This window comes from Euprymna scolopes, chromosome 16 (assembly GCF_053919585.1).
Source record: "Euprymna scolopes isolate OS-2025 chromosome 16, ASM5391958v1, whole genome shotgun sequence".
Taxonomy (NCBI): Eukaryota; Metazoa; Mollusca; class Cephalopoda; order Sepiida; family Sepiolidae; genus Euprymna; species Euprymna scolopes.
The window spans coordinates 52,652,789-52,667,613 of record NC_136497.1 but is presented as its reverse complement, the minus strand read 5'-3'; the positions used below and the strand labels follow the sequence as shown (position 1 = coordinate 52,667,613).

General features: G+C 31.3%; 1 protein-coding gene across 3 annotated transcripts in view; it reads right to left on the bottom strand.

Moving 5' to 3' along the window:
• LOC145295957 (uncharacterized) overlaps positions 1 to 14,825 on the bottom strand; it is a 118,363-nt gene that overhangs the window by 67,185 nt on the left and 36,353 nt on the right. For all 3 annotated transcript variants that reach the window (XM_080141863.1, XM_080141862.1, XM_080141864.1), the window contains exon 2: positions 12,508 to 12,641. In XM_080141863.1, coding sequence (XP_079997989.1) covers positions 12,508 to 12,639 — 132 coding nt within the window. In that variant the 5' untranslated portion in view covers positions 12,640 to 12,641. The remainder of the gene's footprint in view (positions 1 to 12,507; positions 12,642 to 14,825) is intronic.

Genomic DNA, 14,825 nt, shown 5'->3' with positions numbered 1-14,825 from the left:
AAATTTGATATATAGGATATTTGGACCTTGGGAACACTTTTGATTTAGTTTTTAGTCTGTAAAAACAGCTTCTAACAGGTCAAAATTGGAAAAAAATAAAAAGTTGACCTTGACTGGACTAAATCAACTAACTATTGAGCATGCATGCATAGATATCTATTTTTAGCTTGAACTCACTTAATTTTTAGCCTTCTTGATCCATCTGGCAATAACTCAGTAATGGCAAAAGCTGAAGCGCTAATAACGACCAAGGCTGGAACGCTGAATGCTTTGGTTTCGATTCCAGCTGAGAGTATCGGTTATTTGTTTTTTAAACCTTTCAAATCATTACTATATACATTGGGTACAATATAATAATCAATAGAGAATTTGCTCACATGATTGATCACATGAGGGTATCATAAGATTAAATCAAAATTTAATATTTAAAAATATCATTTTAAAAATATATTGTCGCTAAAGTTAACGTTTTAAAGAATAATTAAATAAATATTGAATTGTCTTAAAAACGCACACACAAAAAAAAACAACACTGTATATAAAAATCAATCTTGATCGCAAAAATCTGCAAAACATTCGCAAAAATCCGAACAAGTCAGTTATTTTATATTTGTTTCTGCCATTAATAAGGTTGGCTTAAATTTATTTATTTTATCATAATTATTATTATTCTAAGTTTTATTAAAAAGTTCTGTAAATATATTAAAAACACACTCAGAAAGACACCCATTCATTCAAATATATTTTATTCAAATACATTCGTTTTGTTACTTACTTAAAAAAAAATGTTTTGTAAATATATATTTTTTCTTTGAATCTTCAAAAGTTTTTTAAATATATTTAAAAAAACATCTTGCTTGCGAATATTTGACCATGTCTGCTATTTGACATGTTTACAAACAACCAATGCCATGTGCTTGTGCCAATGTCAAGGCCGAATGACTCGTGTCAATTGAAATATGCGCCGGTCGTCGTCTTCTGCACAGGATATCTATTCTTTACTTGATCCAGATATATTATAACAGTAAAATGGTCAATTAGGGAGAGGAAAATTATGTTCTAAACTTTTTTACTAACTCAGTGTTTGAGACGTAATGGAGGACTTTAAATGAATATTCAAATATCTATGTATCTCATATAGAGATCAAGTGTTAGCTCTAGTTAGGAGGCCCCTGGTTTTCTAAGAACTTTGACTCAAAAAATGAAACCAAAAGAGTAAAATATAATTTGAGATATTTAGAAAAAGACTTTATAAAAATAAAATTCTTTTTATCTCCAAATATTACACCTGTTTCACCAATGTTAAGATGGTTTCCACATCCACCCTGTTCTCCAGATCTGGCTCTCAATGACTACTGGCTGTTTGTAGACCTTTGATTAATGAAGCAGTTTTATTGGAAAGTAATTTGTATTTAAGACAAATCGATCTAAGAAAAAAAATTAAAAAAAGAAAAGAAAAGGCATTAAGTTGTTAGAGAAGCATCAAAATCAACATATCACGATAGAAGGAGACTTTGCTGACAAATAAAATTGATTTATTCTTTAAAGTTGTTTTATCAATTTACTAGCATTTCAGCCCGGCGTTGCCCGGGTATTTGGAGGTGTATGTTAAGCAAAAAAAAAAAAAAAAAAAAAAGCAGTCAATTTTTTTTAACTTTGCCCCCTATTATTAGGTATCCCAAACTGGCCTAGTTTAGGTGCGAAAACTAGTAAATAAAGTAAAATTTCCCTTAAATTCAACTTGCGATATCTCGTTTGTTTTTTGGGTTATTTTGATATGGTTTTGATTTAAATAAAATTTAATCTTTTGTCTTTATAGATATATAATTCTTTTTCTTGTGTCTTTAATAGTTTTTTTTTCAGGATTTTTCAAGTTATGCCTCTAATTTTGGTAAATGTCGCTTTATTTTTTACACAAAAAAAATGTTGATGTTTTTCAAATTTGTTGCGCTTCATATTGTGAGTCTCTAAGTATATAAAAATGGTATCATTTTAAAGAAAAAAGGTCACTTAATAACATGGTGAGGTTATTAAAAGGTTATAAGTGGTTTTTCTAAAAAAAATCCAACTTGAAAACTTCAGTGAAAGAAACATGAAAGAAATTTTATAGTAAGAATTCCGAAAAAGGCACCGTTTTGTAGAGGAATATCTCCTCTTTAATAATCTGTTGGTGTCATGTTTATGGCCCCATAAATCAAGGAGCGCACACTACTAAAAGTTGGGGTACCTACAAAGATTTTCAACTTAATGCCAGAGAGACCAATTATCAACTTTCAGCTAGCCAGTAGCCACACAGCAACACAACGTACTGACTGACTGAACGGAAAAACATAAACAAACAACTCGTTTCACTATGGACTTATCAAAGTTCTTAGGTGAGTTTGTTTTTTCTTTATTATTTAAAAGTTATAGAAAGATATTTTTTTAATTAATATTTTTAGAACGTCATTAGAAAAAATGAAAATTTACAATTTAAAAAATAATGCCAGTTTATTTTCTATAGCTTTTTTCAAACTTTCATATTATCTTTCATCGCTTTCTCCTTCGGTTACGGTTGGATAAACTTCAGCATTGTTAAATTATTTTAATTAAATTAATTAATAAAACCGTGTACAAAACATTTTTAGTTGTGTGGGACTGACGGAAACTTTTATTTTTTTCGGTTAGATAAACTTTAGCATTGTTAAATTATTTTAATTAAATTCCATAAACAAAACGTTCGGCTAATGACTTATGACGATAAAGTATATGTTTTTGTTATTGTTCAGAAACATAAGTTTTTTTAATTATGAAAAAAAAAAAAAAAAAAAGAGAATTTAAAAAAAATTATTTAAAATAAATTACTTAAAATAAGCATTATTTATTTACTAATTTTTTGTTTCTTTGTTTTGGATTCGTAAAACATGTCAACATTTATGCTTTGTAGAAAAAAACTGACTAAATATAAAAACTCAGTTCCAAGGCCATATATTAGCAAATATATTAAATTATTTTGTCCTAAAATTTGAAAATAATTACATAAAAACTTTTTATGTAAGCATTAACAGAAATTGTGACCGAACGCACGTTTTTGTTTTTGATTTTCAATTCGCCAAACATGTCTAAATTTACGCTTTATAGAAAAAAACTGACTAAATATAGAAACTCAGTTCCAAGGCTATATATTAGCAAATATATTAAATTATTTTGTTCTAAAATTTTAAAATAATTACATAAAAACTTTTTATGTCAGCATTAACAGAAATTGTGACAGAACGCATATTAATTTTTTTTTTTTGTCGTCACCCGTACATACACTCATAAACAATAAAAGTGGTTGCAGGACAGAATGGCTGACATTCTGCAGCAAAGAAGGGTACCAATCTCAAATCACAAGTTATCGGGCAAATAGGTTTAATTCTCTATTTGAAAATGCCCTGGCAATATATCACCATAAAGAGCACATAAAATTATTTTTATCTGTGTTTGCAACGTCTTGCAATATGAAATTACAGAGTGTTTTGGCTGACATTTCTGATGAGAGACTACATTCCCTACTTGCTGCAGTTGGTTTGCTGAACATTAATTTGACCAAACCTTTCTGGAAACTTGTTAACAGCACTGTTCAGTATGTTGACTTCCATCACTATATCAAGAAAATGGCTCTAAGTTTAGAATGCTGGATCAACAATCCCCAGTTGTTATTAAAATCTGACTGTAAAGGTGTATTTAATGGGGAATTCTTTGAGGAAGGCAATGTGTCTCTCTGTATTAGTCTCACAGCCCCTGAACTTGTTTTAGAATGTTTGCGCAAGATACTCAGTTCCTCATTGTCACTAAGCACCAGTTGCATGACTTTTTAGAAGGAGGTGCTTTTGGAAAAGATGGAGATCAGGAAACGAGAGATGCCTTGAAGAGCTGCCCTTTAACAAATCTGTCAGGTGAGCATGCCTTTGGAGATTTAGATTTTAGCATGCAAACAAAACGACATGCATCACTACATAATCGATCATCTTCAAATATGCTTAAGCGCAATCGGACAACAGCTTGGTTGGAAGTAATACCATCAACAAAGAGGCAATCCATTCTGAGCATCTCCAGAAAACATGCAAAACATTTGTGACAAAAACATGCACAACAAGAAGCCCTTGTGAAACTTCATGTCCAAGAAAAAATTGCACAAAATGAAAGATTAAAGAAGGAAAAAGAACGTCAAGCTGCTGCTGAGAAAGAGAGAATTATTAACTCTGTTATTAAGCATGGTGGTCCAGTGAAGTCTGATAAACAGATAAAAAAAAATTTCAGAAAGTGGTTTGGAAGCACTCAAAGACCAATTGAGATACCTCAAGGTTGTTTTAGGTGTCAAAATCAACACCAGTGGAAATAAAGTTCAACTGGAAGCTGCTCTCTCTCTGACTACTTGAAAAGAAATCCAATTGATTCATCTCCACCTCCACTAAAGCAACAAAAAATGTCTTCCCTAAGTGAATCTGCTGAACATTCAGATAACTCCTGCAGTTGTGATGAAGATCCATCTCAGGATATCTTCAGTTATGAACATCAAGGACAATGGGTAGCTGTCTACTATGACACCAACTTTTACATTGGCCAAGTCAATGATATTATATCTGCATCCAGCACTGTAGTAAAATTTTTAATGTAAACAAAAAGTAGAAAAGATTATTTTCGATGGCCTTTATCAGATGACATTGCACAAGTAGAGTCAACATTTGTCTACAGATGGGATTTTGAGGTAATGCCAGTTTCAAGTGATGGTAGGATTTGGAGGGTTCCTGAGATATCTACCATAGCAGAAGCCTATGAAAGAATTCTGAGAGAAGATCGATAAGAAAGGAATTGTAGTAAGACCTAAAATATCTTTCTTACTTGTTTTTTAAGTTGAAAGTTTTTCGATGTTTAAAAAAAATGATTTGTGCCTTTTTTTTGTATAAAAAATTTCTAAATATTATTGTCGTCGGTGCTTTTTTGGCGAGTGTAAATTTCCCAAAGTAAAAGTATTTCTGTGGCAAAAAGTTTTGTTATTAGAAACAAGGCAACCATTTTTTGCAATACCTCACCCCAAGATTAGTAAAGTTGCAAGTTTCAAGCTTCTACCACCAATGGTTACATTTTTACAGCAATTTCAGTAACGTATACTTTTGACTCATTTTTTTTACCTTTTTTGCCCTTTTTACAAAATTGCCTGTTTGACTGCTTTTACATGGTCCACAATTGAGTGGTTTTATCAATTTATAATTAAAAGAAAGAATTATCTTGATCTCTAATGTGTTTTGAATCATACTAAGAAGATTCAATACATTAGCTATTAAAATGAAATTGATATGAACAGTTAAAGTTGCATTTCCGTGTCGTATTTTCACTGTTTTCGCGTTGATAGAGGGATTTTGCCTCGTGTTTAAGTTGTTTTCATCTAATATTTATTGCCTAAATTTGTATTAATTTTCATCTACTACAAGATGACATTACATTTATAAGGATTTTTCACTTGTTAGTAGCTTACATTTTTAGTTATAGACTATGAAATTTGGCTTCTCGGCCACGATAGCAAATTTCAACTTTCCGACAAACTTTGAATGATCATAACTTGATGGCTAATTGACCTACCAAAATAAATTTGGTATTTTTGTAAATGGTTTACAAAAATCTACATGCCCACATTACTTTTTTTTAGATATGATAAAAATAAAATTTTGGTTTGGGATACCTACTATTATGATCCGTTAACATTTATTGTTTGGGGCTCAAATCAAGTTATTAAGTTAGATCCATGTCCAAGGAACCTATATCTAAAATTTCAAGTGTTTAGACCCAAAATTGGTGGAGGAGTTTGGTAGAGTTCTCAAAAAGTCAAATCGTTGAACTTTGACCCCTTAACAGCCAAATTTCTGGCCGAAAACGCATTACAAAGATTTTCCCAAATCTCAGTATCCTGTATATCAAATTTTGAGTCTGTAGACTTAAAATTGACAGAGGTATTGCATAGAGAAATGTAGACACACATTCAGACACATTCACTTTTTTATATATATATAGATTGAGTGATGCGTTATCTCTTACTTCACTTTTAATTATTCACATCATTCGCTTTATTTCAGTTATTCACCCTTTGTGAAATCATCCAATGAACACCATGACAAGATAACAGAACCTAATACAAGTGCCTATACGAAAGTCTAGAAACTTATTGAATGTACATTGTATGTGTGTGTGTGTATGTATTGCACATCAATGAAAAGAAAGAAATACAATTCGTCTAAGCATCTGTGTGTGTGTGTGTCTGAGACAGAGAGAGGGAGAGAAAGCAGGCAATCATTTTCATTATGAAATCATTCTTTCTAGCCAGCATGTTGATTTTTTTTTTTTTTTTTTTTTACCTCTCTTGAAAATTCACAAACAAATATTTTGAAATGGGATATTTATAATGTATCTTTTTTTATTAAATCACTTTAATTACTGTTAATATTTAGAAATCGATTACACATAGGAAAAAGGGCCCTCTTGCACTTTAAGTAAATGGAAATTAGGAAGATAAAAATGTTTTGGTAGGTAAGTATGAGGATCGAACCCGAACCCTTGAGGCAAAGTTGTAAATTAAAGTGTGAAAAAAAAAAAAAAAAACATGCGACGTTAACCATTGCCCCACCGCGACATGCTAACGGAAACACGTTTGAATTTATTTAATTACTTGGATTTAGCAGGTGCCCGTTTTAATGAGTTAATGAGGTCAAGTTTGACTGCGGGATAGTATTCATTTACTGCTGAACGCTTTTTTTTCCCCCCCAAGATGTTATATGAAAAAGACCCACATGGGGCGAGCGACAAATATTGAATATTTATCTTCCCGAAATCGAGCAAATTAAATAGACAGGCGAGCTTCGTTAATAACTGTGAGATATTACGAGTTATATGTGATATAAAAAGTTTTAAAAAGTTGTGAAGCGAGCGACCGCTTCTCTGAAAAAAGCCTTTTGTTGACATACAGAAAAAGCGAACATACATACATACATACATACATACATTTTCGCTTTTATATATTTCTGATTTAATTACAAAATGCCCTGGAAATGTCACTTCTGATTAATTATAAAATGCCCTGGAAAATGTCCGTTCTGATTATTTTTTTTTGTTTACTTCACAAGGGCGAAATTGGACATGAGGTCGGTTATAAATTTAGGGGGAAACCAGCTCCCCAAAAGGGGCACTCTAGTCAATAACAAAAATTGTATCAGTAATGAAGGATTTCTCCTCCATTAACCAAAACCAAAAAAGGGAGGATTTAAGTCACTGGAATGCTAAAACTGATATAACACTCAGAAATTCATGTTGAAGCAATGGTTGCCTAATCCCTAACCGTGTTAATGTTTTTATGTATTACTTTCGAAAAGCTGCTGAAACAGTTTATGATTTAAACATTACTTTATTTCAAGTATACTTTAAGCAGTGGGTTACGGGATATAAATTCAGTCCCGGAAATTACTCAAACCGTTTACGATTTAAACATTACTTTATTTCATGTATATTTTTAACTGTGGGGTGTGGGATATTAAATCAGTCCCAAAAATGGATGAAACCGTTTATGCATTACACATTACTTTATTAATGTATATTTTTAACTTTGGGGTGGGAAATATGAAGTCGGTTCCGGAAATGGCTGCAATGATTTACGTTTTGGACATTATTTAATGTATATTTTTAACAGTAGAATTGGAGATAAGAAGTCAGTCCCGGAAATGGCTGAAAAAGTTTACGATTTATACATTACTTTATTTCATGTATATCTTCAACAGTGGGTTGGGGATTATAAGTTAGTTCCAGAAATGGCTGAAACAGTTTACTATTTAGACATTATTTCATGTATATTTTTAGCAGTGGGTTGGGGATATAAAGTCAGTCCTGGAAATGGCTGAAACAGTTTACAATTAAAACATTACTTTATTTAATGTATATTTTCAACAGTGGGGTGGCGGATATGAAGTCAGTCCCAGAATTGAATGAGATGTGCAAATATATACTATCAGAAAGCGTCGCCCAGTATTGAATGAGATAGGTGAGTATTTTGCTAGTAGCAAAATACCCAGCGTCGCCCGGGATCGAATGAGATAGGTGAACGATATATATTAGCAGAATATGCGGCGTCACCCGGGATTGGATAAAATAGGTGAAACATATATACTATGAGAATACCCAGAATTGATTGATTTGTTTGTAATGAAATAATCAGCCCAGGCAATATATCAAAGTTATTATTTAAGTAAGGGGAAGCGACATAGTGGGTTAAAGCTATGAAAATTATTGTTGAAATTAGTAACATATCCAAGAATTATGAAAAATGATGAAATGTGAGTTACTTGCTTGGTGTGTTTGTAATGATATAATAAGCCCAGACAATATATCAAATATATTATATAAGTAGGAGAGAGGCATAATGTGGGTTTTTAATTATAAAAATTATTGTCGAAATTAGTAACATATCCAGGATTTAGAACAACGATTAAATGTGAGTTAATCGATTGTGTTTATAATAAAATAATCAGCCCAGGAAATATATCAAAGTAATTATGTTAGTAAGAGAGGGCGATAAGGATGGTTTAAATTATGAAAAATAATTGTCGAAATTAGTAACATATCCAAGAATTATGAAAAATGTAATATGTTATTTAATGCATTAGTGTGTTTGCAATGAAATAATCAGACCAGACAATATATCAAAGTTATTATTTTAGCAAGTGGGGCGATGATGTGGGTTAAAATGATGAAAAATGATTGTCGACATTATTAACATATCCAAGAATTATGAAAAATGACAAAATGTGAGTTAATTGATTGGTGTGTTTGAAATGAAATAATCATCCCAGATAATATATCAAAGTTATTATTTTAGTAGTGGGGGGGGGGTTGATAATGTGGGTTAAAATATTAAAAATAATTGTCAAAATGAGTAACATATCCAAGAATTAAGAAAAATGATGAAGTGTGAGTTAATTGATAGTTGTGTTTTTTATGAAATAATCAGCCCAGACAATATATCAAAGTAATTTTTTAGTAAGAGAGGGCGACGAGGATGGTTTTAATTATAAAAAATTATTGTCAAAATTAGTAACATATCCAAGAATTATGAAAAATGACGAAATGTGATTTAATTGATTGGTGTGTTTATAATAAAATAATCAGCCTAGACAATATATCAAAATTATTGTATAAGTAAAGGGGAAGGAGTTATGGAGGGCTTAAATTATGAAAAATTATTGTCGAAATTAGTAACATATCCAAGAATTACGAAAAAATGATGAAATATTAGATAATTGATTGGTGTGTTTGTAAGGAAATTAATCAGCCTAGACAATATATCAAAGTTATTATTTAGTAAAGAGGGAAGCGCGAAAATGTGGGTTAAAATGATGAAAAATGATTGTCGAAAGTAACATATCCAAGAATTATGAAAAATGATTAAATGTGATTTCATGCATTAGTGTATTTGTAATAAAATAATAAGCCCAGACAATATTTCAAAGTTATTATTTTATTAAGGAGGGGGCGATAATCTGGGTATAAATTATGAAAAATGATTGTCGAAATTAGTAACATACCCAAGAATTATGAAAAATGATGAAATGGAGGTTAATTGATTAGTGTGTGTGTAATGAAATAATCAGCCCAGCAAATGTATCAAAGTTATTATTTTAGTAAGGTTGGGCGACAACATTGGTTTAAATTATAAAAAAATATTGTTGAAATTAGCAACATATCCAAGAATTACGAAAAATGATGAAATGTGAGTTGATTGAGGTGTGTGTTTGTAATGAAAAAATCAGCCTAGACAATATATCAAAGTTATTATTTTAGTAAGTTGTGCGATATGGTGAGTTTAAATGATGAAAAATTGTCAAAATTAGTACCATATCCAAGAATTATTAAAAATGATGAAATGTGAGTTAATTGATGTTGTGTTTTTTTTTATAAAATAATCAGCCAATACAATATGTCAAATTTAATATTTTAGTAAAGGGAGGCAATAATGTGGGTTGAAATTATGAAAAATTATTGTCGAACATAGTAACATATTCAATAATTATGAAAAATGATAAAATGTGAGTTAATTGACCGGTGTGTTTGTAATGAAATAATCAGCCCAGGAAATATATCAAAGTTATTATTTTAGTAAGGGAGCGATACAGTTTTAATAAAAAAGTAGAATAATATGATTGTGCCTTCATTCATGCTGAACAGAACGCTCACAGCATACCCAGCAAGAATATATTAAATATGAAAAATGCTGCTAGGTCCCACTACAATTAAAATTATGCTTAAAAATTTTTTTTTAAAAATCCTGCATTAATAAAAATCATCTATTAAAAAAAAATTCTGTCAATCCATTTTATTTATAAAATGACGTCATAATTTCTCTATCCAATCAATGGCATTCTTTCAACCGGTGTAAGACGACTGCTGTTCCTTTTTTATCTTCCTAATTTCCATTTATTTAAAGTGCAAGAGGGCTGGAAAAAGGGATAAAATTCTACATCTACTTTCTACTAATGATAATTCAGCAGAACAAGCAGGATAGATTTCTTCAAGCTTTGTTGAGGGTCAAGAAGCTCAAAGTAAAAGTAAAACTGTATCTCTTTCAAACCTTCTTGACGAATTAAGCGCATCACCTTCATCTGTGGAGAGTGAGAGGCTCTTTAGTACAGGTAGTAATGTGTATGAAACTATGAGGAACAGGCTGTGTCCTGAGAATAAAGAAACATTGCATTCTACATTGCAACTTAAAGTATTCAACTTTAAATACTGAGGAGACCATGAGAGCAGAGGAGGCAAGCAGCAAGAATAGAAGAGGAAATAAAGCAGCAGGTGCAGAACTTTAGTTATTCACTTAAAGAATTACAATTTGTACTTTGTAGTTGGTTTGTAATTTCTTTTTTCTTATCTGTTTTATCATATTCATTTAAGAATTGGAAATTTGTTTTAGAATTTTAGTTAATAAAAGCAAACAGCCATAACAGTGGCCAGACACTTACATGTTAGATTAAATTGGTAGTTACTATATAAATGTGTTAATGCTATCTCATGAGTTTCTTGCCAGTGATGAAATGATTTAAATTTAATAGGAAAGAGAAAATTAATCGGCTGATACTAATTAATCGGTAAATTGGCCGATTAAGTCATTACCTATTACCTACCGATTAATCTGTATAACCCTAATTTCAATCATAGTCGTTTGTTTTCCTAGTTTTGCATATGAATTATAAAATATCTGATATTTCCGCAAAAACCTCTGGCCTTGATGGAGGGGAGACTAAAACTTGCTGCTATGGTTTTAAATGATCTGAAATAATAGCAAGGAGAGACTTGATTCCAAATATTTCTCATATGTTATACCCCCCACCCTCTTTGATTTTCATAAATAAAGTAAATTTCATGGTGTATAAAAATTATTTGATACAGGATAATAGTACCCTATTTCCAAAAGAGGGGAGATATAACATGAAAAATATTTGGAATCAAGTCTCCTCCCCTGGCTGTTATTTCAGATCATTTGAAACCATAGCAGCAAGTTTTAGTCTCCCCTCCATCAAGGCCAGAGATATATATTGATGTTTTTCTGGACCCTGGTTACGGTGTTATTTATAATGCTATTTAATTATATACATGTGTATTATATAATGTACTGTATTTTGTTACTAATTTTTAATGCCATATCTTGGGGTTCTACTGTAAATAACAGTAAGCATTTTGTAATATAGGGATGATAAATGAAAATAAGATACATATGTAAATAGAATTATCTATGCAGAAAGTAACTATTTTAATAAATATGGCCATCTCATTGTTATTTCCATCATCTATTTTCCACCCACCCCCTCTTTAATGGATGATGTCACAAAACGATGACGCCATCTATTTACAATATCATAAATGATCTTCCCGCTTTTTTCTGTCTGTTTAAATTAATGTCTTCCATTGTGCACAGAGACAAACATACACGATCGAGGATGGATCATTAGACATTCGTGGCTAAAACCAGAAAAACATTAAATTTTTTGTTAATATTGGAAAACACGTAAAAAAAATTTAAATAAAAACATATGAGGTTACTATAGTTTGCTTGAAGCTTTATTTAGTGTGTACATAAAAGAAATAAAAATTGTAGAAAGCAATACAATGTTAAGGTACAACACATAGACACAAGCTGAAGCAAATTAAGATATGATGGAATAAGCTTTGCAGATTCACCTTTATTAAATATATATGTATATTTTGTTAAAATATATTTTATTTGCATTGTGTTTGTATTTGCATCACCGATGGAAGATTTGCATTGTAATATTTTGTGGAAATCCTCCCTCCATCAAACATGGCTTTCAAACGAATAAATAAATAAAAATCTTTTGTTCAAATCTAATACAGGTTTCATAAACTGCCAATAAATAAATGCACTTTAAAAAAAAAAAAAAAAGCTACTATCAGTGACAAGTTGTCTAGTACGAGAAATAAAATTCAACTTACCATACAGCGGCGATGCGCTGCAAAAAGGGAACCATTTTTCAGATGGCCCTTATGTAATGGGCCACAGATGTCGTTTACATTGGTCCCCTGTTTGCAGAACCTACAAACCACTGCTACCTGATGGACAGGCATATCTACAAGGTAAGAAAAAGATTGCATTAGCACAAGTACATGATGCATTTGGAGTTTTAGAAGATCATACACAAAATGCAATTTTTAAATATTTGTGTAAAATAATGTAATAGTATTTTTTAAACAAAACTCAGGATTTTTTTTTTAAATCACTCCAGACAAGGTATAAAGCCATTTAATGTAAAGAGCAAATCATAATAATACAAAAGGAGAAGAAGCTTCACGTGAAGGCAAACCCAGCCTGAAAGAAATCCCACCACCAGTGTTCAATCTCCTGGACTTCAAATAGGCTAGCCAAAAAGTAAACCCTTTAAGAGCTCAATATGAAAGTATAAATATAAAACTAACCATAGAAAAAATAAGATATGACATATGCATTGGTGATCGGAACTAAAAGAAAGTTTTTTTTTACTATTTTGTTAGAAATAGCAGCAGCAAACTTTCTTTTTTTGTTAATTTTTTTTTACATATTCACTCTTGATTAGACAAAATCTCCAAAGAAGTTACTTTCAGCCAACTAGAGAAGCAAGGATATTCATTACCAAAAACCTATGTATGCTATACAAAACCTAAATACATAGCTTTCTCTTTTTTGGTATTTTTCTTCCAGACAACATGCATCACAATCCAGCTGAGCCCCTTTGTGATGAAAGACGTTCAGTAAATAGCAACAGATTTTCAAACTAAACACTGTGGCAGCATACAAACACTTAGTGAAGCACTCTCGAACACAATTTCATAAATAAATAAATAGAAGTTAGTGACCCCCCCAATGATGCTGAGTTAAACAGAGATGAGAGGGAAAAGATAACGAAATATCAAAGTCTTATGTATAATATCAAAAGAAACTGGAATCTTAGGAAGATCTCTATCATTCCAGTAATTATATCAGCAACCAGACTGTAAGACTCATGAAAAAGAATTTCAAAAACTACCTGGCAAATATACTTCGTGAGCCAAGTGTAAGAGATTCAAACAATTACACTCAAAGGGACAGTCAGAATCTTAAAAGAGATATCTTGGTTGGAATATATAAGATAGTGGGTGAATGTTTGGCATTCGGTAGGATATCCCATCTCCAGCTTGAACAAACTGATAAGAAAATTTAAAAAAAAAAAAAAAAAAAAAAAATATGAATACACTCTCTTACCAGAAAAATAGGCATGCTAATACACACACAAAGACACCAAAATGCGTCCCTTATTTACACACATAACACATTAAACACATACAGCAACAGCTGAAAGAAACATGTACCTAATTTCTCCTTAGAGACAAAACAACTTTTTTCACCAAGAACATTCCTCGGACTCTTTAAACTCTCATTCATTGCCAACACTTGATTTTGCATTGTCTTAAGCTGTAAATAAAAATTATTTTTATGGGTAACTTTTGTCAAACTGACAGTAATTTTCAAATATCACTTGGTAGAAATATGCTTTTAAAGTTTAGAGTGTAAGTAGGATTTGCCAGGTGCAAAGGGCTATTAGGTATAATCAATGGGGGTTAGTTGTTGACCTCACATGGGAAGTAAACCATTGATTGTTTAGCTTGATCACCTAACAAAAGGAAATATTTGAAATTGTATTTCAGTTGCTAAGAGATTTTTAATAAAGTTACGTTTGTCATGTTAGGTTTGAGAAAAATAGAAGCGTTCAGACAGTCCAGAAGTGCTGTAGTGTTTGTTAGTAGGACAAATGCTCAACTATTGACTCCTAACATTTTAAAAGATCTGACTCCTGCTTAAGAAATCTTTTTCTTAAAACTAGTAATAATTTATATATATTATATTCAATAACAGAATCAGAGAAAATCCAACAGTAAAATATCCAACCAAAGTGGCACCCACCCTAGGGAACATTAAATTTACAAGCGGTCCGCAGTCGCTTGTATGCCCCTGTCAGTGGAGATAATGTTATGTTTTTGCAATACTTGCAGGGAGTTTTTTTATCTCACATTCATCCCTAAGAAGGCATATCACCACTTGGACATAAGGGCTACTATTTGGGACCATGCCTAGAAAAGATTAACAAGATGTTGGTTTACATTACATTTCAAGTTCTGCATATCAGTATAGCCAGGGAAGCAGGTAGCAAGAAGAGAATTCCAAAGTCTAGCTGTTTGATGGGAAGAAACTATTAGAATAGAAAGCTTTCTCGCATTTAGGGATCTCAACACTGAAGGGG